The 26,147-nt window shown below is 32.1% G+C and overlaps 2 protein-coding genes across 5 annotated transcripts in view; one reads left to right on the top strand and one right to left on the bottom strand.

Annotated features, from left to right (window-relative positions):
- IntS2 (integrator complex subunit 2) overlaps positions 1-9,919 on the bottom strand; it is an 85,302-nt gene extending 75,383 nt beyond the window's left edge. Inside the window, exon 1 of the mRNA XM_035373643.2 lies at positions 9,564-9,919. Within this exon, the coding sequence (XP_035229534.2) occupies positions 9,564-9,844 (281 nt within the window). The 5' untranslated portion in view covers positions 9,845-9,919. The remainder of the gene's footprint in view (positions 1-9,563) is intronic.
- A 240-nt stretch (positions 9,920-10,159) lies between these two features.
- On the top strand, positions 10,160-21,952 carry LOC118201524 (uncharacterized). 4 transcript variants are annotated; one of them, XM_035373641.2, is made up of 6 exons: positions 10,168-10,307; positions 10,539-10,578; positions 12,253-12,378; positions 15,340-15,480; positions 19,877-19,951; positions 21,659-21,952. In XM_035373641.2, exons 2-6 carry the CDS (start codon positions 10,570-10,572, stop codon positions 21,761-21,763), a joined length of 456 nt encoding a protein of 151 aa, XP_035229532.1. In that variant the 5' UTR covers positions 10,168-10,307; positions 10,539-10,569; the 3' UTR covers positions 21,764-21,952. The 4 variants fall into 4 exon arrangements, with proteins under 4 accessions (XP_035229533.1, XP_085672769.1, XP_035229532.1 ...); XM_035373640.2 differs by having other exon boundaries at positions 10,173-10,447; XM_035373642.2 differs by lacking the exon at positions 10,539-10,578 and having other exon boundaries at positions 10,160-10,307.
- The last annotated feature ends 4,195 nt before the right edge of the window (positions 21,953-26,147 follow it).

Raw genomic sequence — 26,147 nt, 5'->3', positions numbered from 1 at the left:
AGCTGTATATTTAAAGTATGCTCGCATCAATAATGGAGAAGAAATTACTGCAATCATAGATACGGGTTCTAGTTCGTGTTTATTGAAACAGTCTGCGGCTAAGAGACTGAATCTTATTGTAAAACCTGATGTGGAGGAATTGTTTGGCTTTGGGAACCAGAATAAACCAGCCGCTAGAACATTGGGAAAAGTTAACTTAGAGACTGTTAACTTATAGATTGATAATGTGGAAGGAAAGGACATTACAGTTCTAATTGTAGGAGATGAAACACAACCATGTGACTTATTAGTTGGTCGAACATGGACTGATTTACCACATATTGCATATGCCAAGATAGGTAATACCTTGCACATACGCTATGCTAATGACTGCCCATTTTCACAGTTGCAAAATGATAGCAACACTCTGCGAATTAAACTGAAGGCTTCCCAAGAAACTCAAATCGAAAGCAATATGGTTAATTTCGTGAAAGTTAAAACTGATGAAATAAATAACGGTTATGTTTTAATAAGTGGATCGGAAGATGAGTTGGGCTCATTATTGGAAGTAATACAGGGAGAAACAGTGATACCAGTCACTAACTACAGCGATCGAAAACTAATTTTGAAAGAGAACCAATGTATCGGTAGAGCGGAAGTAGCAAAATTAGTTGAACCAAGTTCAGATCAGAAAACTGAAAATTCATGTCAAAAGGAAATAGTGATAATAAATGAAATTAAGAAGTTTAAGAGACCAATTACTTTAGAAGAAATTAACGTTAATAACAATATTACGCCAGAGAGAAAACAGGAAGTTTTACATTTGATCAATGAGTATCGAGATTGTTTTGCATTAAATATGGAGGAATTAGGGTGTACAAACTTAAAAAAAATGGATATTAAAGAAATTGAAGGGAGTAAGCCTATTTGCATGAAGTCGTATAAAACCAATGCCGAAGAGCGTGCTTCTATAAAGAAGATAATAAATGAATGGAAGAAATATGGAATTGTTCCTGAAACAAGATCTCTGTATGCTAGTCCATTTTTACTCGTAAAGAAAAAAACAGGTAAATTACGATTAGTGATAGATTATAGAAAGTTGAATTCGCAAACTGTTAAAGATAAATTTCCACTCCCTAGGATAGATGATCTTCTTGAATGTCTTAGTGAGTGTAAAGTTTTCACTACGTTGGACTTAGCTCTTGGATATTTGCAGATTCCTTTAACTGAAGAAGCAAAACTGAAAACAGCTTTCATCACTCCAGATGATACTGGTCAATTTGAACGTATCATCTTTGGGTTAGCTAATACACCTGCAGAATTTCAGAGACTTATGAATCAAGTTTTAGGTCCATTGCTTAAATAAAGAAGTATTGTGCTATTTGGACAACATATTAATTCCGTAATAATAAAACTTCAGCACTTTTAATAGCAACAGTCGCCACAATAACTTTCTTTGCAGCATTAGGAATTTCAATATGCAGTTGCACTGTTAATGCTCCAACAAAATCCTGAAAGCCATTTATTCTTATTTCATCCTATAGCACATACACTAGCAAGTGAAAAGAACAAGGAGCTCACAAATTAGAAATAAATTTAACAAAGGGCTTGCATAGAACCTCTAAAATTTGCCAGTATATATGAATGGATATTATCACTGTAGAACTTGCAACAAGTTTTCATTCGCAGAGAACCCGTTGGCGCCATTGCATTTTTACTCGCCAAGCTCGTGATGAGCCGAGCCGTAAACGTGATTTTTAGTGTACGTAAATTCAAGTTAGCAGACAATGGTAGTAAAAATTCACAGATAATAAGCATGTAGATGTAAAACTAACTGGTTAAACGTGATATACGAAAATAAATTTGTAAAACTAACTGGTTAAACGTGATATACGAAAATAAATTTGTATTAAATTCAACTTAGCACAGAAAACAATATATCAAACATAATGGGAAGTAAAAATTCATTTAAAAATTAAAAATTAGTATTCTTGTACTTATGTTTACATTATACTTATATTTATTTTCTCTAATTCATACAGAATTTCTATTACAAGTGTCCTTTTTTTCATTTTTAAGTACTTTGCCTGTTGATTGATGTAGTTCGGTAAGAGCCATGACCATGTAATAAATTAATGAATGCATGACATTTAGTACTTCCAATTTACGTAGTTTTCAGTATTTTTTTTTTTTTTTTTTTCAAATTTTTTGCATATGGCTTAAAGCATTTTATGTTGAAACAAATACCTGTCATAATATATTTCACAATTACTTATTTAAAACGCACATGTACATTTTTGTGGCCTATTAAAGCAAATTATTTTAGAGGCTGGAAACCTCATGGTTCTGCGTGCTTACAAGCTGTTAATAATTAAGAACACAACGTGAACAGCCATATTACAAATTAGCATTCACCCCTCCCGCCATATTATTGGTTGATCTTTGGAATATGGCAACTGGTAGTTTGGCGACATTTTGGAGACGATAAAGGTTCCTACCTAGGACTTTGGGAATAATGTGAGAAGTTTTCAGATCCGATTATGCATTATTTTGTGTGAGGGAAATGAGAGATCATGAGATATGTCATGTGACATTAATGGACGAATCACTGTTCTTTAATCGGAAAAGGGGGGTATATTTGTAAAAATATCTGCTGTACTTTATAGTAGTTTCATTCTATGTTCTGTGAAACAGTGTTGTTTAATATTTGGATCCCATGGCCGTATATAAAGTAAATCCGAAATTTTTATTACGTTTATGTGTAACTGAAAAGAATTGCTTAATTGCAGATAAGTATGAATGTCCAATATGTGGGAATGAAATGAGATTGTGTGAAAGGAAGGATATTACAGATAGTTTGAATGGCGGTGCAAGAAACCTGGTGAAAATGACCAATTTGTCAACCGCCATGCGCTCAAGATTCTGTAGAAGATTAGGTAAGTTAGTATTTTTAATTATTTGAGGATATTATTTTTATGCATTGTTCTAAATGTAAGGAGTAAATAAATTAATATGGTATTGTTGCGTGCGTACGGGTTCATTATGAAATGAATGCACAAGTCCAATGAAAAATGAACAAAAATTTATTATTATCACAACAAAAATGCTTAAATTTTCTCAAATTATCATGCAGTATTACAATATCTCACAGTAGTTTTCTTTTAACTACTCAAATGTCCAATAGAACGTAATTCAAAACAGCTAAAGAATGCTAATCCGCGAATTCGCTACAATCAACAACAGTAGTTTTCTAAACAACAACAAACTAAGCAACTACTACAAACTGAGATGTTTTCCTCCTTTTATAAGATTTTAAAATCACGCGCTAGAATTTTCCAGTACTTTCTCGAAATCAAAAAGAGATATTTATTTATTTAATGCAGGCACTCTTGTATTTTCAATTTTCCGGCTTAGCTTTCTTTTAATATTCGTCACGCGCTGCACTGCGCGAGAAATAAAACCATTTAATTTATAATTGAACTAACATTAGCTTTTTAAATACCAAATTCGTAACACTGCCCCCTTCCCAAGGACTGCACGTCCCGGGCAGTACAATCCCTGGACAGGAAGCTAAACTTACAACTGTGGCATAAATGCATTAATAAGCATTACATTACAATAATAAACAACATGAACAATAAATGCAATACATAAAACAAATCAAATGCTATCAAATACAAATCAAATACACATTTAAAAACAAAATGGACCATGGTCTTATACTATTTACAATTATTTACATTATGTACTATGGCCATAGTAATGAGCTAACCTGTCGTAATGACCGACTTTAGGTTTAGAGTTCGAAGACTTACGGAGACGTCATTCAGTCTGTTCCGCACTGTACATGGACCATCCGAAGGTGACTGTAGTTTAGGACTGAGTCCTTTTCGTTGAATCGGGTTCCACAACCTCACCTTGTCTCCTTCGTTGGATCTATGTCCAGTAGCTCTCGTGTTGTATCTGATCTTCACTTTCTCCGTCGCCAAGTTCACTCGCTTTCGTGTGAAACGGGGCATCACTTCAAAACGGGCCTGGACATCTTGGATGTGTTCCTCAGGCGATGAAGGCGCATCCGTACGGCGATCAAACTGGCAGTCACAAGGCAGACGAAGGTCTCGACCAAAGAGCATCTGGGCTGGAGAAGAGCTGGTAGTCTTGCGTTTCTTTTCGACCCTAGTATGATTTCGGCAGCTTCCCAAGCTGGATCTTTCGGACAAGGCGTCGGCATTTCCAGGCGAGGATCCTTTTTGAGGATGGATAGTCATGCCATCAGATGCTGAAAGCAGTTTGTTGTTTTTCAAGTCTAAGGAAAAATTGTATTTCCTTAAAATGTCCAATCCGAGTATGCATGGATCTGTGATACCCGCCACATAGGCCGTGTGATGGTAGGCGGCACTTCCAAACATGATGCTTACGTTTAACTTCCCAGTTATATCGATCTTATCACCAGACGCAGTCTGAAGGGTAACACAGGATGGCGTCCAAATAAGTTTATCTTTAAACTGTTCAGCTAAATCTTTCCTAATGATGGTAACATTAGCTCCTGTGTCAATGATCATATTGCAAGGAACTCCATCGATATTCCCATTAATGGACAGTCCGTTACTGTTGCCACTCACTGTATAAATTTTAAGTGCTTTAAAACAAGGTTTTTCATTATCTGGCAACCTCCGTTCCTCGATATGGTCACTAATTTGTTTACTGCGTCGTTGCTGGGAAATGGTCTTATTTTCCGTACCTCGGGGTGTTTTGCAGTTTCTTCGTATGTGGCCTTCAACTCCGCAGTTCCAGCACTTTAGAACTAGTTTCTTTTCCCTTCTGTTCCATCTCAAATCGTCGACTTGTCTGGCTAAATCATCTAAACGAGCCATCAGTTGATCCACTGGCTCATGGACTCGCACAGCTCTAACTGGGTAGCGATTTCTACTAGTTGCTTGCTGGGCTGCCTCGAACTTCATGGCGTACAACAGAGCGCTTTTTATGTCCTTTACATCTGCCATTCGAAGAGCTTTCTGTATTTCAGGATCCCGGATGCCGTCGATGAAATATTGCAGCGACAGGATTTCTCTTGTTTCTATCGGGCACTCCGAAAAGGTGTGATGTGACAGCCTTTCAATATCCGTGGCGAGCTCCTGAAGTGTTTCGGTGGGCTTCTGCTGACGGGATTTTAGTTGAAGCCTGCTGTAGTTTTTCAAACACTTTTCACCAAAGCTCGAGCAGGCATCGGTAAGAATTTAAAATCATCACTCTTGCTCCCTGCCGTCGCTACGAATTTCTTTAAAGTATCCATTTCTTTGGCAACTGCAGAAACTCTCTCATCAATTTGTTGTTCGATTTGGTGTTGGACGGCACAAACTCTTCCTTCAATTCGTTCCTCCACAGCAGAAACTCTCCCTTCTATATGTTTTTTACAGAAGAAACTCTTTCTTCTATTTCTTCTTTCACCGAAGAAACTCTTTCTTCAATATGTCCAACTTTATTTTCAACTGCGTCAATTCTGCCTTCCATAGCTTCAAATTTATTTTTTATTATGCAAGTAATTTCTCTTTTCATTTCTTCTTGACCAGCTTGAACGACTTTCATTTCGTCCTTAATGGATTCCTGGCCCAATTTCATTTCTTCCTTAACAGATTCCTGGCCCAATTTCATTTCTGCTTTAACGGATCTAATCTCTGCTTTAACAGAGTCTTTCATCTCTTCTTTAAATGATGCTTGGCCAGCTTCCATCTTTTCTTGGAATGCAGCAAAAGCACTAATGAGCTGTCTCAATTGTTCTTCCATCGCTCTTGTTATTGGCATTCAAATCCCACTTCTGACACCAAAAATTGTTGCGTGCGTACGGGTTCGTTATGAAATGAATGCACAAGTCCGATGAAAAATGAACAAAAATTTATTATTATCACAACAAAAATGCTTAAATTTTCTCAAATTATCATGCAGTATTACAATATCTCACAGTAGTTTTCTTTTAACTACTCAAATGTCCAATAGAACGTAATTCAAAACAGCTAAAGAACGCTAATCCACGAATTCGCTACAATCAACAACAGTAGTTTTCTAAACAACAACAAACTAAGCAACTACTACAAACTGAGATGTTTTCCTCCTTTTATAAGATTTTAAAATCACGCGCTAGAATTTTCCAGTACTTTCTCGAAATCAAAAAGAGATATTTATTTATTTAATGCACGCGCTCTTGTATTTTCAATTTTCCGGCTTAGCTTTCTTTTAATATTCGTCACGCGCTGCACTGCGCGAGAAATAAAACCATTTAATTTATAATTGAACTAACATTAGCTTTTTAAATACCAAATTCATAACAGTATTATTGGAAAATTGCTATTAGCAACGATTTAGTTTAAAGTAATTAGGATTGTAAGCTAATTTTTATTAATTTAATGTATGTGCTTATTTATATTTTAAGTAGTGTTTTTTAATTTAATGATCGTGATTTTGAGAGTTATATGTTTGTAGTATTTTGGAATACGTTTATGTTAAAGTAAATGTGCATGGAAAGAATTTAAGTATTTGACACTAAGTATTTGTAATAATTTTTAATGTTTTGTTATAAATTCGTTGGTGACGTTTATAATAGATAATTTAGAGGTAAAAGTTTTTGGATATTTTATTTATTTTATACGTGCAAATGTCCATCCTTGGAAAGGGTATATACTTTTTCGCGATCAGGTAATTTCATATATGTCCTTTTTACCAAATTTAAAGATTCACAAAATTTTCATGCATTTTCATGAAATTTTTCTAATTTATGAGAAAAAGCAGTGTATATGGATATAGTCAAGAGTGTGCACAATGCCATTTTTGTGCAATTCTGGGATGTTTTTAAGTAAAAATAAGTCGATGTGTACATGGTTTAGTTACATTTTAATTAAATGATAGTTATTTTGCGAATTTTATGTTTGTAGTTTGGTATACGTTTCAGTGGAAGTAAACGTGTATGGAAATAATTTAAATATTTGACACTAAGTATTTGTAACTATTTTTAATGTTTGCATATAAATTCGTTGGTGACGTTTATAATATAATAGATAATTTAGAGGTAAAAGCTTTTGGATATTTTATTTATTTTATATGTGGAAATGTTCATTCTTGGAAAGGGTATATACTTTTTCGCGATCAGGTAATTTCATATATGTGCTTTTTGGTAAAATCCTAGTATACGGTGCAGTCTTGGCGCGACTTTGAAAATTATCGCCAACACCAAAAATGACCCAAAAAACGTCTATATATATACTATACACACATAGTATATGTATATACACACATAGTATATATACTATATACATAGTATATAACTGTTTATGTTTAACTATATATTTTCTTTGAATGACCCGTTAACTACTCATCGTATATGTCTTGTTTTCACTGCTCATCATGGAGTCGCCAAAAGTAGTCAAATCCCGTGTGCACCGGATACTAGGATTAAACCGTGCTTTTTACCGAGTTTAAAGATTAAGAAAATTTTCCTGCATTTTCGTGCAAATTTTTGTAATTTATGAGAAAATAGCAGTGTAGATGGATAAAGTTAAGAGTGTGTGCAATGCCATTTTTGTGCAATTCTGGGATGTTTTTTTAAGTTAAAATAAGTCGATGTGTAAATGGTTTATGTGTATGTGCTATTCTGAAAAACGCGCAAGGAGTTTGTGATTGTGCACTTTTGCAGTTAATATTTGTCATGATTAAGCAGTTTTGTTATATAAAATTTCTAGCATAAGTGTAATTTGGCTAGCAGATTGTTGGAAAAAGTGTTGAGTAAATAAAAAAAAAAGAAACATGTCTTTACTTCGTGAAGACAAAATAGCGGCGGGGGGAAAAAAAAATTAGAGGGTTTCTGTAGCAGAGTTTGTTGCCAAAAAATCGCTAAGTTACCATAATCCAAAGATCAACCATATTATCTTCCTTTGATCCCGAACTGGAGAACCGGCATATATCGACGAAAACTTCTTTAATTATACGAAAATATTTCTATCTATTAATTGTTAAAAAAATTCAGAAAAAATAATAATAAATAAGAGAAGAATTGGGTTTTCATCCGCAGAGAACCCGTTGGCGCTTCGGGAAAAACCCGTTGGCGCCATTGTATTCTTACTCGCCAAGCTCGCGGTTCATCGACGATGAGCCGAGCCGTAAACGTTATTTTTAGTGCATGTAAATACAAGTTAGCAGATAAAACAATATATTAAGCATATGGTAATAAAAATTCACAGATAATATGCATGTAGATGTAAAACTAAACGGTTAAACGTGATATACGAAAATTAATTTGTATTAAATTCAAGTTAGCACAGAAAGGAATATATTATTAAGCATAATTCCAGTTAATACAGAAAACAATATATTCCTTACATCAGCAGTGATTTGCTAATTTTGATGACCATGGTGATGCATCAAACTATTCTATCATCTTAGATAATCAATAATATTTTTTTATTTCAATTTAATCATCTATTTATGTCACACCTGCCATCCTCTGAAAGGTTATTGTTAGAAAAGCATTAACAATATATTATCTTGTTAAAATTTTACGCCATAAAAATTGATTTAGTCTCATAATTTTAGATGACAATAAACAATAATAAAAATTTAATTATTTTAAATGAACATGCGCATTTTTGCGGTCTACGAAATCAAATTATTTTAGACTTTGGAAACCTCATGGTTCTTAGAGCTGTTAAAAAATAATAATAAATAAGAGGAGAATAATATAAATCTGCAAATGCGAACAACGACAGAGTTAATTCAACGAAATACACGCAAGAGGAATGGTTGCAAACTTCGAACAAGCAAATATGATAAATCTGATGGGTTACCAAGTTTGAACTATTATCGCCAAAGTTGGCAATGTTTACATTTACCGGGTTCTCTCCGGAAGTGCTTCCGAAGAATTATATAAATCTCCAAATGGGAACAAGAGAATAGGATGAATCGGCTAGGTTACCAAGTTTGAACTATTATCGCCAAAGTTGGCGATGCTTACATTTACCGGGTTCTCTGCGGAAGTGCTTCCCTTGCAACATTTATGTAAAAACATATGAAAGATATAAACCTTATAAAGCAATTTTTTCCCCTTTTTAAGAAGGGCAGGTTTAATCCTAGTATCCGGTGCACACGGGATTTGGCTACTTTTGGCGACTTTATGATGAGCAATAAAATATACGATTAGTAAACGGGTCATTCAAAGAATATATATAGTTATACATAGTACATACTTAGTGTATAGTTATATACATAGACGTTGTTTGGGTATGTATATAGTGTATAGTTATATACATAGACGTTGTTTGGGTATGTATATAGTGTATAGTACACAGACGTGGTTTGGGTCATTTTTGGTGTTGGCGATAATTTTCAAAATCGCGCCAAGGCTGCACCGTATACTAGGATTTCACTGAAGGGCATTCGTCAGTTCACCTTTGAAATCAAGTTTTATTTAAAATCTTATCTGACATATGATTTAAAATCTCTCTGCCATATTCAATATAATACAGATGGAAATACTTTCAGAGCGGAAATTTTAATTTAATTACGACATATACCTGGGAAGGGCATGAGAAAAAACTTACCGCTGTTGCTCTTTACGAACATCAACCTCCAAAGCGTGAAAATCAATAGACAGGAGTGCTACAAGAGAATTTACTACTTCAATTCCTGATAAAAGTTGTAATATAACTTTGCGCTTTTGGGCCCATTCCCATGACTGATCTAATGGTGCACAAAGTGCCATACGAACTAAACAAGGTAATAACGGTCTCAATTCTGATTCATTTAACTTTGATAGCTCATCTGTATTTACTCGCTGAATAGCAGCAAAAGCTTTAGGCAATACATGTAATTTTGAAGACATTTTTATTATTTTGCATTTAACCAAGGAGATCTTGCATTTAACACAGTACACACAACTCGCCGCTTAAAACAAAATCAAAACACGATGGTATACTATGAAGTTGAGCTGTCTGTAGCTGCTTTTAACTAAAAGTATTTTAGTTTCGGAATGGAAATTGAAATGATTTTTTGATGTAGTTATGTTTCCTTTTCAGTTAAATTTTTAACAAACTAGATACCTTTAATTTTCTTAAATCTCTTTTCTACTTCTTACTTCCTACCATCACATAAACATTATCTAGTAAATTAGTATTCAATCTGGCATATTTGTGAAGCAGTTTGTTTACATGGAGATTGTTTGTTTTTTTGCGCGGCAACCATATGATTATAGTCAAAGTAATGCATAATCTAACGTACATTGCTCAGAAAGATGATAATTTTTCCTACGATATCCGTCGTATTTGTTTATGATGCATTAAGTGGAAGTAAGTGTGCAGAATATATAGTAACTCGGGAAGACATGCATATGTTTTTTGAATTCAGATCTGAGATTGGATGATCATGGATCTCTTCATTTTGCTTTGTCGAAAAACTACAAGTGATTTTTAAAGATTAGCAGAACTTGGTGTTTTATATTATTTTGCATATTCGTTTTTCATTCTGTTGATTTAAAAATGCCGTAAAGTGTGAGTTTAACTGTCTATTTTATTTATCAGGTTTCAGAAAAAGAAATTTAAAAATTTGCAAATGGGAAAGGTCAGTTGGTGTTTTTCTTTTTCAAAATTGTCATCCGCCTGTAAATTTATGTTTAGTAAATTAATAGTCATATGAGTACTTTTACTTTATATGCAACGTATTTGCCAATTTCCCCCTCTTTATGTTTAGAATATCAAGGTAATCCTACTCTGAAACTATGCTTAATGCTAATATGGCTAAACTGCTTGTGATACACATGTTATACACAATTAAATATACATATCTGCTAGGTTTTTAAGTATGTACCTTTAACTGGAGTGGCAAGTTTTTTTTTTTCTTTTCTTTCTATCTTTTTCCTTTTCTTCTTTTTCTCCTCCTTTTTTTTTTTTGGCATGAGAAATTTATTTACTCAGGTTATATTCTTTCATTGTTAACATATTAAGTTCTGAGGTAATTGTCTTCTTTCACTGTTTACATATGTTATATCAAACTGCATCATATTTGAAAGAAAAAAAAAAAAGCTGTTGCTCATAGGAATCACAGAAATAAATAGTCTTTATATTGATAATCTGAAAAGTGATAAAAATTAATCATTGCAGCAAAATATTTGAAATTGGAAAGATTTTTAAGGAATGTTACCAAAATAACACAAAATGGTTTAGAAAGAATGAATACCAGATATTGCAATCTGATGGCAAAATTATTTTTAATAACTGTAAGAAAAATACTTATCTGAGTTTGAAGTGCTTTAGCACACTCCATAAAAGTGATTTGTGCTCGCATATTGTCCCAACTGCTTATTAGAAATTGCAAAAATTTTTATTCAGACAGCCATGTGCGTGACAAATATGCAGTTTCCATTGTCCCCATTTCTCTATGTGTTCTTTTTATCGTAATTTAAGTTCCAACAGTTTTTATAAGCAAATAGTGATTTTTTTATTTTTATTTATTTTATTAGTAAAGCTTGAGTATAGCACTCCATTTTATTTATCCTTAAACTCATTAAAATATGTTCTTATAGGATTTCCTTACAATAGAAGAAACTGCAGACTATAGAATTTTACTGCAAAATCACTAAAGGAACAATGCCTTGAATTCTTTCTCAAAGCAGTTGCTATGATATTTCCCAACAATAATAAAACCTGTTTGTAACTCAGTTTACTGACTGTTTTTTTGAGATAAATATGTAATTAAAATGTAAAATAAATATGTGATAATAAGTATGTATGTCATTTTTAATAATTTTTACACTAAAAAGTAATTGTTCTTTTTCTTCCATAAAATTCACCATACTGTGCCAAGGTGTTTGTGATAATAGTACTTAGGTACCAAATGATTATTGGATATTGTATTTTATTATTTCCATTAATATTATTAAAAGTAATATCAGCTGTAAATTATGGCTACTTTCCCCCTTCATCATAAACTCATCATTTTTCTTTTTTAAGTAAAAATGTTTAATTTAATATTTCTACTCTCAAAATATTGCATTTATAGCATGAGTCATCAGTGATCTGTACATCCTATACAGATATTTCGTTCTTGTTCATTGACGATCAGTGTAATCTTAGAAAATTTAGTGCTTTGGTATTGGTAGCTATTAGAGTTTGAAAGAAAGTTTACTGTCAGTTAATTGCCAGTTACAAAAATTATGCTTATTGGTTGACTGGTGTGGATACAGTTATACATTGTTTTTATTTAATGTTTCTGATCTTTTATATGTTTCATTCTTAGAATGACACATTTATGGAGCCAAAAGAAAATGGACTTCCTATTCCAACAGCAGCAGTTTTATGCCTTGGTCTAAGTTTCTATATCATTCTTATTATAGTGGGTTTATTAGTAAGAAAATGCCTTATAGTAAGTTAAAAACAATCCATATATCTTTTTTTTTAATTAATATATATATATATATATATATATATACCAAGAAAATAAGAGGAATAATTTTATGATATAATTGGGATTGTTGGAAACATTTTCAGCTTTTCATAAATGGTCTTAACATGAAACTCCATTAAACTCTGCATGTAGTATTGAGTGTTATTTCTATTAATAACCTTATTGAGGCTTTTTCATTAAGTGTATCAAAAGGAGTTTCGTACATCCAGTCAAATATTTAAAATTTAAAGCACATGAAATTGGTAAAATAATAAAATTGTCAAACTATTTCAAATTATGTCATATCTTAACCATTTCATTGTCCAGTATTTTGGACTGTCAAGATAGTGTGTGAAATCAGTGTTTCAATAATTTAAAAATAATTCTGTACATTTTTTTATGAAGTATCTAATAAAATGGTGTTTTCCCCCTTAAAAATATGATAATTTTTAATCAGATCGTTGGAAATATGCCTTTAATTAAATGGAACTTGTGGCAAATCCTTACTAGATTGTAAGTAACTTATCGCTATGTCTAACTTGAAACAAAAACATGAGAAGAGGGTGTAAAAGATCCTTTTATTTTAAATTAAGTAAGTTGAACAGACGACACACCTGGTGCTTACAAATCAACCAGCAATTACGGCAAGACCTCAGAATATAATTTTAAATTAAAACTAAATCTAAGTATTTATTAGCCAAAGGATACACAGAAAAATTTTAATGTGGAAGTTTTCACTTAAGCTTACACTGGCTTAATAGCAAGAATAAAGCAACAATGACAGGAACTCTATCTTAGCTTAACAACTAGTAACGTATCTTCAGCAGACAGAACACATTCTTTCTTAACAATCTCAAAGCCTCACTTAAATGCATGCAAGCTAATTTGAATTCTGGTATAAAAACAGAAAGAGAGAAGTGCCATTACAAATTCAGAACATGAAATAACTAGTTAATTAACATAACATAATAATAATTAACATAAATAACTAGTTAATTAACATAAATAAGCACTACAAGGTTACATAAATACCCCTCCTTTACTTAATTTCAAATCACTAATGGACTAAGTATTTATATAATTTTCAGCTTCTAATGCTTTATTATATTTCTAAAACTGTAAAAACTTTTTCAAGTTTATTTTTATTTTATTTTATTTATTTATTTATGTGTTCGTTCCTGATTCGCAGCATTTTCATTTATTTCTAGAAATGTGCAGATTAGTAACTGAAGAAAAATACTAGAGAAAAATGCAAATCAAATAATAGATTTCCCTGTTGCTGTTAGGGGCTCATTTACAGCTTTTGATCTAGTATCATATTTTATGCTTTAAGTTGGGTAAATTATTGTGTCTGTTGATTTCGCAGAGTACGTACCCATAGTGGAAAATTAAGTTCAATTGAAATAAAAGTAGTTAGGAAAATAGAAGAAAATTTAATACTGAGTGTACTCAATATGATTATCTGCACCTTCTCCCAAAACGTCCGTTTCCAAAAATGACTAACAAAAATGAATTACGTAAAAGTACAACCAGTTAACAAGATTAAAAATGCAAGAAACATCCAGAAAAAAACACCTTTTTTTCATTGTTCTTTCTATGTACATAGCGATTTGCTTTAGTTTACAAAATTCAGAGAATAACAGAAACTCCACATCATACACATTGTCATTCACTCCATGTAGACAACAGTCTGTCTTTCCTTTAAAAAAAAGTAAATTGTACAAATTTGGCATTATACATACAGTTATTTTCCCCATGTACACAGTGATCTATTTCTATTAAAAATATATCAGAGAACTGCACAAATTTTAATTCATAAAATTAAATTTTTGGTGACGAATAGCATGAATATGTTTATGAAATACATAGATGTTCTCTGCCATTAAGCAAAGAAATTTGTGAAGAAACACAGTGCTTTATTTTTCAGCAGCCAGAAAACTGTACTCCCTCTATGATCCTTTGCAAGGGGGGAACTCTAATAACCGGCACTCATTTGCTGTACACGCATGTATACCTAGGTTGCATAGTTTAGTGACATAGTGCTGTGAATACTTTTTAGGACATGTGTGGATAATCAGTAAGCACTGGAAATTCTAATTGGTAGGAGGAACTTAAATGCACATTTCTTCTCAGAGCATAAATGTTGTCTCAGAGACTTGATTTTACCTTTTTTTTTTTTTTTTTTTTTTTTACTTGAGACTGAGAAGTTTTTTAATTGGTAATTAATTTATTTCTTAAGATTTGATATTCTTTATTCTTAAGATTAAAGCATAGAGAGAGCAAGAAGGAGAAAGTAAAAAAAAAAAAAAAAAAAAAAGTTTTAAAAAGAGAGAGAAAAGGCAAAGAAAATCATATATAAAATAAAAATGAAAAATATTGTTTAATTTTATATTATGAAGATGTTTGCTTATTTTTTTAATTATATTGAAAAACTAATGCTGTTTATTTTACACTTAACAATAGTTTTTTTTTATTAAAGTAGCTTTTCAGTACACAATAATCTGTTGATTTATCTGATACACAAGTTTATGTGCTTGAAAACTGCAGAAATGGAGATGTTCCAGTTTTGTATTTGACTGTCATAATTTGATATTCCACTTCTAGGTTATTCAATAGTCAATGTTTCAAGTTAAATTATTATACTATTTTTATTTGCAGATCATTTAGTTCACTGCATAGTTTCATGAGAGTAAAAAACTTTCACATTTGGAAAATTATAACAATTTAAACATTTTAAAAGGTTTTATTAGTTTCTGCTAATAGTTATCATTTTCAACCAATTTCAATCAATTATAATTACTTTCTTTCGTCAACAGAGTAAAAACTATTTTCTGCCAGTGCTAAATAAACACTAAAAAGCTATGTTAACATGCTGTTGTATTTTTGCTAAAAAATTTAAAGGATTACATTATAAAGTATCACTAATTGGTTTTTTACTAGGCACGTGGAATGTGTACAAATTGTTGTCCGAAAGTCACAGAGACTAACTGTTGTGAAAGATGTAGCACTTATGCTCAGCAGTGCAACTGGAAACTTCCAACAGTTGATAACTGTTTAGATATCATATGTCCAACAAAACAAGTAAGTAATTTTCATTATTAGTATCATAAGTTATAATATATATCAACTATAACCATAAAATATTCTCTTAAATGTTTATTTTCTGATAAAAATTCATTTAAGCCTAAGTGTTAAATTTCATTGCTCAAATTTTCTTATTGACCAGTATTTAATCTTTAATACTGTGATACTCTAATTTCTACTTTTTAATGATCTGCATCTGCTAGCTTTGAAAATTCAATTTTTGACATTACCGGTATGTTAAATAGTTCAGTTGAAATTAAGATAGAATTTGCCTCTGAACAATTTCTACATATATGGAACTCTATGTAAGATGTTTTCCTTTAATACTTTTCACATCAGTCTGAAGAAAACTTCTTTTATCACAGCTTTTTAATTATAAGTATACCCAGAAATCACCTGGAGCTAAATCTGCTCCGCATAGAAAGTATTTTATTGCTTTCACATCAAATTCACGCACAGCCAATAACCACAGTTGTAATATATGACCACGCATTTGCGCTTGAGCAAAATATACTGTTTGCACACAGTAAATAGAGTTGTATGCTAATGGATTGGCAGGATTGGAGTTCATAATCACATTGAATGGCATACCAGAATATGCTTTGTTGATAACTTGCGTGATACTCCTTTTCATGTGTCTTTCGTAATTTAAATGCTTCATTGATGTTCTTTCCAATTTTAACACAGATCTGACTATATTACTGCCAAATTTTGGTAGCATATTTTTTTCACCTGCTACAGTAAAACAGTTGCTCCCACACACTATGATGAAATGTTGAAGATCCTAACTGTAATGATGAACAAAATTTAAGACCAAAATGAGTACAAATTTCTAATAAAAATCCAAAGATTGGGCCTCAGAAAGATAATATAAAAAGCACCATAAGTTGTCTGTACCAGGAAGAAAAAAATTAAACAAATGTCCATGTAGCTATGTAAAACACCTCCACGAACAGACGGTGGGGTGCCTGCCTGTCTAGCAATAAAAATTATTCTATGAACAAACATAGCTGATAGCTTGCATGTTTACACTCATAGTAAGAAATGTCCTTAAAACAGTGAGGAAAAATTTCAGTATCATAAGACAACAATAGCCCATAGAGAGAAATTCTAGTAAAATATTCAAGCACCGATGTGTCATTTGATAGCTAAAAGCCACAAGAGCTGGCACATATTTGTAATAATCGAGAGTGCGGCTTGTGGATGGCTCATCTGACAGTCAGCTAAGGGATAATGTATTACATCTCAAAATCATTAGTATATCCATTCAAATATAGGCAGATCGAATTCTTCAGAAGTAAAATCCGTCAAGTCAGGTTTAAAGAAAAAAGAAAACTTTGGCCTCTAAGTTTTGAAGACTTGCATTCATACTGTAAACTCTGCTTTGAGTGCTTCTACATTTGTAGAAACTTATCAGTATTAAAGTCATACTTGCCAACCTATGATACTCAAATCAGGAGATTTTTTTAAGAAATCAGGATATTTTTCACAGTGTTAAAAAGACTTTTTAAATGATAAAAATATAATTTTTAATAATGTATTAACTTTAAATAGTTACTAATTCTTAAATGCAAGCAACATAAAAAACATTTTTATTACTTGCATCATTTAAGAAAACAAAAAAAGACACTTTAATTAATTGTGGCTGATTTTGCTTTCGTTAAGAAAGAAACTTCATAATTTTGTTCATAGCAATTGCCACGTAGGCCTGCTTTCGCTAATAAAAGTTTTTCTAATGTTTCATCACTAATATTAGAGATAAATTTAGTCCTCGTTTTCGCAGCAGCACTGAAAATTCTCTCGCACTCTGCATTACTATGGGGAACTGTTAAGATGGCCAACATAATTCTAGGCAGTTCACTATATTTTAAAATTCCTTTAGCACTTTTCAGTTTTCCAATTAAACTCCATTGGGTGTCAGTCCTAGCTGATTTTATAATGTCATCCAAGTTTTCTAATTGTAAACTGCAAAATGGTAACTGCAGTATTTATCAGTGGCAACGTCATTATCATCATCTTTTATGACTAAATGAAGGAACAGGAAATCTGTTCAAAAAGAACCTTATACAGTCAGAAGTCTTTAATCCGGACTCGTCGGGACTTCGGTGATTCCGGATTATAGATCATCAGTTTAAATCTGGTAAGATGGCATGCAGAAATTATAAAATTAAAAATATGAAACCGTAATTTATAAAATAATGAGCAATTATGATCTAAAGGGTATCAAAATTTACAAAAAAAAAAAAGCTTAATATTTATTTGTTTACTTTATTAAACATTTCTTTCAACGCGCGCATGCATAAAGCATACATTATGCATAGCCGAAATTAGAAAATTGCAACCAGAAAACTATTTGATTTGTATTCGTGATATTTATAATGACGAGGAATTTGATTTAAATCATATCAAAGACGAAGTACATCGAGATGAAATACTACATTTAATAAGGAATTATAAGCCAAATAAAATAAAAACATCTGCCCTGAAGATAACGATAGTGTTGACAGATCAACTTCCAGTTCATTGCGCGGTGCCACGTTCCCCCCCTCCCCGAGCAGAGCAGCGTGAAATTGATAAACAGATTTCGGAACGGTTAGATAAACAAAGGATATGCCTTTATCCATTTTTTGGAGCAATTCCACTTTTTGTTTGATTGACATCGAAACATACTTTCGTTTTCGTAGATCCTTTGGGAACTCCAGCATCGGAAATTCTATTTGACATAATCGAAAGTTCAAGCTTACTTTTATAAAATTGCTATTACAATCTGCAAAAAATAATAAGCCGGATCCAATTCAAAGATTAAGGGACAACGCAATCATCAACAATAACTGAAATAGACAATTAGATAATTTTAGCTTATACCGTCCGTTATACATTAAACGTGCAGCGAAAACGTATTCTGCGCTTGTGCACATGCAAATGCGCAGTCGTAAAGGTCTTATGCACACTCTTAAACGCATATGCGCATGTGTCAACGCGGCGCATGCCCAGAAAGTTTTTAGCTTTGAGGTCCGGATTACAGATCATTCCGGATTATGGGTGTCCGAATTAACGACTTTTGACTGTATCAGAAAAAGATGCATTTGCTAGAGCAGAAACATCAACAACTTTAGCATGCAAAATCACTTCATCGTTGACTGAAAAATTATGTAGTATGTAATCACATACTTGACAGAAGTAACTTCTAACATGAAGATAAAACTTATTTTTGTCTTCTTCTGAAAGTTCTTCCACTACTTTTGTAGTTGCAGCTCCTATTACCAAATCTTCATGTTTCTTCTGATTTTCTATTTCACCATAAATCACATCATATATAGAATTACAAGACAAAACGCAGACTGGTTTTACAGACTTTGATAAAATATCTTTAAACAGATCATAAATCAGTGATTGCAAAACATGAATTAATGGAATTCTGCTTTGTAGAACTGTCTTAAGTATTGGTATGTTATTTCATAAGTTCGATTTCGTGTCAAAATACCTATATTAGAACAATGCTATATATAAATCTAATACATATCCTAAGTAGTGCTTTCGAGACATAAAAAACACAAGTTGAATTTCATCAATCAGCCCAGTAGAACGGGAAATATAGAACTGTCCTTTTTTGTGTGTGTGTGTGTGTGCAGTGTACATCTGTGCCTTTTTCGGAATTTGAAACAGGGCCGTTTGGTACAACACTCGCAGTCACTAACCACTTTTACATCTAGGCGGCATAAAAAGCAATATATATCTAAAAATGGTATCTAAAAATATATATCTAAAAATGGTAAACCTTTTAATGTTTATTGGTAAGAAACAGTTCTAAATTTAATATACAAAATTATATTTTTTTTTTTTAAAGAAAAAGATTAAATATATTCTTTTATCTTAATCTAGCCCATCAAAATGATGGTTTAGTAAGAGGGGAAAAAATCCCAAATATCAAATCATTGTTTATAAAAAGTTCATCAAAATAACCTTTCTAAATGAAAGTTTCATATAAAATTCATCTAAAAGCCACTATTTGTAAAATAGTACTAATTTTTGATTTCTAAGAGCATTAATATTAAAACTGCTCAGTATATGAAAAATTCATGATGTAAGTCATATAAAATAAATGACAACATAGTGATATGTAGCAGCTAAAAGACTGATATGTTCATTGTTGACTAGCCTTTGCTTTTGTAAATAGTTGATCCATAGCTTAAGTGAGGTATCTTTGTTTAATGAAATATTATTGAAGAGCAGTATTATCTGTGAATTTTATATAGGATTGTTTTTTATAATGAGCATTTTATTTTGTAATACACTATACCAGTTGCTCCATAGATATAGTGATCATGGAAAAATAATGTCATTACTGTACAAAAAATTATATCACTTTATTTAGTTTCTTTTTATATTTCAGAGAGTGAACTGTATTGAATTTTTAGTGTGCGATTGGGGAAATCTTCAGTGTTGTAATGGTGGTGGCACCTACACTGTAAGTAATAAAACCAATTAAATTTTTCTACGTTCTCTCTTTTTTTGGGGGGGAGAGAGAATGTATGTGTTTAATTTTTATAACTACGTATTAAATATACTTATAATTACATTTAAGGATATAAAATGTTCAGTATAAAAACAGTTCATGTTTGCGTGTTTAATCATATTTTGTCAAATGATTTTTGGCATTTGAAAGAGAGACCTGTTTTAGAACATTGTATTTTGAAATTAGTAAAAAATTACCATTATTATTAGTACAAGCTGTCTGAAATGGAACTTTCATGCTACCAGATTAGAACCATCATTTTTTCCCTGTTCTGTTGCAAAACATCAGCTAAATGTCACCAAATCATGTATATAGCTTTAGGTACTAATGTTGTATCATATGACACTGCGAAGGTTTGGTACCGAAGGTTCAAAAACAAGGACTATGACATTCAAGAAGCAGAGTGCTCTGGCCAGCCTGCGGATGTTGATGGGGCCCATTTGCAAGAACTTGTGGAATATCAGTATGCAGCCACTTTAGAGCTTGCTAAGAAGTTAGACGTTAGTACCATGTCCATCAGTCCCGCCATGCATTGCATAAACTTAACATACAAGTTCAATCACTGGATGCTGCATGAGCTGACTCGAACAGATAAGGGCAGACATGTTCGCACCTACACTAATCTGCTTGAATATCAAAGCAAGTACAAAATTCTGGACCAGATTGTCACTTGTGATGAAAAAGTTGATAATAACGCAGGCTGAAAAGGGGATTGGTTTGCTCTCGGTGAGCCTGTTGGCAGTGTCGCAAAGCAAATTTAACTAAAAAAAGATCATGCTTTGTATGTGGTGAGATTGCCATGGTATTATCCACAGAGAGTATGTGGAAAAAGGGCAGATCTCTCGACAGTAAGGTGTACAGCGAGATGCTAGCCCATGTTGACACTGCTATCAAGGAAAAATGTCAAACTGAGTTCCGGCTCAAAAAAGTAATGTTCCATCAGAATAATGCAAGACTACGTGTATCTGCATTCACCGACTAGACTCTGTACGGACTCAAATGGGATCTTTTGCCACACCCAGCATGTAATGCTGACATTGCTGCTTCGAACTTCTACCTTTTTTCACACCTGCATCCGCATCTTGTTTGTGCTATCTTCCATTCTGCACAGGATGTCCGAAATGAGATTAATCTGTTTTTGGATTTGCAACCTCCAGTTTTCTGGGCAAAAGGTTTTTTTGGAAAACTACGAAAACATTGCCAGAAAATTATAGATTTGAGTGGTGATAACTACCTGCACTAAAAGTACTGTTTTGATATATTTTTCCTAACTTTATTAAGAATGTTTTTTCGCAGAAAACTTTCGTTACAACCAGATATTTATGTCTGTAATGCTATATTCTCTTTACTTGCATAAGCATATGTGGATTATTAAAAAAAATTTTTTTAAATAAATGTTTATCCTATTAAAAAATAATTTAGCATTTGCCATTTTTACATAAACAAGTGACATATAGCCATGTTCACATGAAGTTATTTTTTAGTCTTATCTTTAAAATAAATTTTGGCTACTTCTGATTATAGAATTTGGTTTCCAAATATTTTCATAATATATATAAATCATTTATGTTTCATAATATATACATTTTTACATGTAACTTACTTTTTTAACATTTAATAACTTTTTTAACATGTAAATTTCCCAACTTTTATTTTCAGTGTGGAAGTGGAGAATACACATGTGTTTGTGAAGCTCCGAGATGTGAAAACATAAACTGTTTATGCTGTGAGATATCATTTAGGAATGTTTCTGCAAATCAGTGAGAATCCAACAAAATCAGTATTTAGAATCAGTATTTTGATATCAGTTATACTGAAAGTTTTGTATCTATATTTGAAAAGTATGTCGAAGTTTCATTTTCTAGGATTTTTAAAATAATGTGAAGTGTTATACTTGGAAAATAAATGTTCCGTTATTTATACTTAAATAAAAGTTAGTGATTTTAAATAATGAAATATAATTTCCTACATTTATGATGCATATAAATTTTTATATTCTTTTACAATTTAGTAGTGTGTAATATTCTTTAATTTATAATTTTCGTACAGTTGGTATGTCAAAAGATTTTTTATGCATGTGATTTATTTGTAATAAAATAATATTTTCAAACGCTGAAAATATATTACAAATATTCTTATTATTTAATAATCATAAAAAAATTATTAACCTCATACCTAAGAGCTTACGGAAATGAATTTTGTTCTGCATTGGTAAGAAGTCGAAAGAGAAACTTGTCTCAAAATTTTGTCATCCAATTGATATGTAGTTGGTTTCTCTGCCTGACACTACATTGCCCCTCTCTGCAAAGTAAGAAGCCTGTTTTAAATTATTTACCCTCCAAAGTTGACACTGTACTAACTCTCAAAGCATGACATTTATTGCTGAGGTGATATTTGCCGATCAGTGGGAATGCTAAAATGTTATTTGAATATGGAAAAGCACACGAGAGTGGGAGGAGTCCATCAGCTGCTGAGTGGTAAAGTTGTGAACACTTGTAGTTCAATCTTGGGCACGAATCCTGGCAAATAACTGGCTGTATTTCATGGTTTTCTCCATGTGTAACATTCATACAAGCCAATTTCTCCTTAAAAAATCCTCCGTAAAAGCATCCCCATAGACAGATAGTCCTTGAATTACTTTGTCTTAATCAAGCTTTCATAGAGGACTTTTTTAAGAAACCTGGTTCATTTTCATGTTACACATGGGGAAAACCTGGGTCAGTCAGCAGCTTGTTCCCCCCCCCCTCACACTAGACTGATAAATAATGAAGGAGGATGAGCAATGTAAGAAAGAATCATATAGAATTAAAGAAATTGTTTGAACTGAGCTACTGAAGTATCAATATAAGAAACCAACTTAAGTTTAAATATTCCATAAAATTACATTTTTCAAGATTTTAACTGGTAAAATTTATTTATTTTGAGTAAATTGAATTAAAGCAAATACAGTTAAATTACTTGCAGGGACTACTGTAAAGTACCGAATTTTATTGTAGCTTCTTATTTAATTGCATGCCATGGGAAATACCTTGATTTTGTAGTTAATAGATTTTGCTTTTATGAATTATATAGTAAAAATATTTTTGCGAGATGAGAGTAGAGAAACATTTGGTAATCAGATGGCACTGAATTCTGGAAATATTTTGAAAAATTAGCAAAATTAAAACTGATTGTGAAGGATATTTGGATTTTTCTCTTAATTGTGTTAATTTTTCGAGCTGGAAATATAAATGCTGTATGCTATACATTATGCTTTCTTTATGTATAAAAGATGATTAGGGCATAATATATTTAGATTCATAACATAATCTTCTGTTGTAGCTAATAAGTTTAATGTAACATTTTTGAACTGATATTTTGTTTTGGATATCAGAAATATGCATATTAAAATTGCTTATAATTTTTATATCTGTTATACGTGAATTTAAAAATAAATTGCTGGAACATAGCAAATGCATCATAATATTTCCTGGCTTTGAAAAATATTTTCTAAAATTGTATTTTTGGATTTAAGAATCTGCACTCCAGTTTTGTGCTAATTGTTTTTTGTATGGTAAATCTCAAAACATGGTGCTGGACAGAGACCAACATTATAGTACAACAGTATCGAATTTTTCTATTATATTTTCCCCCTACTTTCATTTGTTATTGAGCAGCAAGCAAACTGCACACTTAAATGTAAGATTTTTTTTTATACTATTTTCAGGGATATATGGAGAGAAATGGCATTCTGTGAGCCAGACAGGTTTACATGCTAGGTGATCAAAGTTGAAAAAATATACTTCTAATAATTTTTCAATATTCATTCAATTAGTTTTAAGTGAAATACCAGATGGTCAATTTTGTCATTATTTTCTGTGTGAAGAATATATGAATTCCATATTGTTACACCCAGTAGACATCTAGATACCTTTTTTTACAGGGTGTCCATAATTTATTGATTGGAAAAAGATATGTTTTAAATATAATACAGAATAAGAAATAGGGAAAAAAAAGACTGGCTGAATTTTATATTAATGGACTTCAGTATGAGTGCCATTAAATGCTTGGAGAATATTAACTCTGTTCTTGATTCCATCCGGATGTTAATAAGTATTTGCATAGTAAAAGAAGCTGTTTTTACGGTTATTTGATTTTTACTTCCTTGGACATACCAACTGCAAGAAAATTTGGAAATCGTATTTCAACGAAAATAGCCATTTTGATCACTCTCAAATCCATTTGAATGATTTTTTTGCATGACATCTCTACATATGACAGAGTAAAGGACTCTTTTTTCCGAAATGGAATGGAAATTAGATTCAGAAGGGTTTTTTTTTTTTTTTTTTTTTTTTTTTTTTTTTTTTTTTTGTGTGTGTGTGTGTGTGTGTGTGTGTACGTGTGTACATATGTATGTATCTTGCATAACTCAAAAACGAGTAGCCGTAGAACATTGAAATTTTGTATATGGGACTGTTGTAATATAGTTATGCACATCCCTTTTTCATTGCAATCAGCTTCACCAAACACGTATATATACACTGTATTATATATTATCACCCTGTTACACAGCTCAGTGAACTCAGTATTTTTATTCTTATATGTTGGTAAAAATGTAATAAAAACAAATGTAATAAAGTACTGAAGTAGGAACTGTAATAAAGTACTGAAGTAGGAACACTGAGATGCATAAACATAGAAATACTGATTGCGCAGCATGTAGATCATCTTGATGAGGAAGAATTTTGATTGCATAGAATGGTAACCCATAATAAATCTTGGCAGTCGAGGCAGATTAAATACCATTTCTATTTAAATTCATATTTCTGATCACGTTTGATTTGGCACTCTAATTGTGCCTATTTCCAGAAATTTTTTGTTGATACTGTTGCAATAGAAAGAGAGCACAGCGAAATTATGTCTAAGCAGCACAGAGGGTGAAGCTAAAGGTGTGCATTTATCCATTATGAAAGATCACCAAGAGGAAGGTTTTGGTTTAGGTCAGAAAAGATTCAGTTCTCAAAATTTTGAGTTCAAATTCTAAATAAGCTATGCCATCATCTTTATGCAAGCTCTGTGGCATATAATAATCTAGAAATGGCACAGTTAGGAAAGTTATTACTATTTTTAGAATAGAAAGAGACAATAACCAAATTAAAAATGAGAAATTTAGAAGCTATTACTAAATTAAATTATAAAGCTGATTTATGTATTTTTTATCTTACATATTATTCCCTTCAAAGAGAGAAAGGATTTTCTATCGCCAAGCCAAGTCCAGCCAGTAAATGCAGACACATGTGGTTCTTACATTATCTCGATGGAACATTACCTTTTTGCGCTGAAATTCAGTTTGCTGTTTTTCTTTGAATGCAGCATCAAAACAGACTATCATCTCGCTGTACACCTTACTGTCAAGGGTTTTACCTTTTTCCAGATACTCTTTATACTTGTGGATAATACTATGGCAGTCCCACCAAATACAGAACATACTCTTTTTGTTAGTCAAATTGCGCTTTGCAACACTGCTGACAAGCTCATTAGTCACAGACCAACCCTCTTTTCAGCCTGTGTTTTTGAAGTAAAATCACTTTTCATCACAAATGAAAATCTGGTCCCGAATTTTGCCTTGTCTTGATATTCGAGCAGATTAGTACAGGTGTGAACATGTCTGTCCTTATCTGTTTGAGTCAGCTCATGCATCACCCAGTGATTGAACTTGTACGTCAAGTTTATGGGATGCATGGTGCGACTAATGGACATGGTACTAATCTCTAACTCCTTAGCAGGCTCTGGAGTGGCTGCATACTGATCTTCTTCCACAAGTTCTCGCAAGTGGGCTCCCATCAGCATCAACAGGCCTGCTAGAGTGCTTTGCTTCTTGAATGTCATTGTCCTTATTTTTGAACTTTTGGTACCAAACATTCACAGTGTCATATAATACAACATTAGTGCCTAAAGCAACACACATGGTTTAGTGGCATTCTGTAGCTGACTTTTGCAACAGAACTGGGTGCAAAATATTCTTGCAGCAATGAGAAGTTCTGATATTATTTCTCAGAAATGCATTCAAACTCTAAAAACTTTTAACAAATATATATTAATAATAATTTTAAGAAATGTAGAAAATAGGAATGTTTTATCGCTACTACTTTTATATGTGTTTTCCTCA

The sequence above is a fragment of the Stegodyphus dumicola genome, chromosome 5 (genome assembly GCF_044657685.1).
Source record: "Stegodyphus dumicola isolate Sdum_Otavi_A_Nest chromosome 5, ASM4465768v1".
Taxonomy (NCBI): Eukaryota; Metazoa; Arthropoda; class Arachnida; order Araneae; family Eresidae; genus Stegodyphus; species Stegodyphus dumicola.
The sequence above is the reverse complement of the archived record's forward strand: the minus strand, read 5'-3'. Positions and strand labels throughout refer to the sequence as shown.

Bases quoted from the DNA above. Each gene is read 5' to 3' on its own strand.
- LOC118201524 (XM_035373641.2), top strand. The intron at 12,379-15,339 runs GTAAGTTAAAAA...GTTTTTTACTAG, and splicing joins TAGTAAGAAAATGCCTTATA to GCACGTGGAATGTGTACAAA. The intron at 19,952-21,658 runs GTAAGTAATAAA...TTTTATTTTCAG, and splicing joins ATGGTGGTGGCACCTACACT to TGTGGAAGTGGAGAATACAC.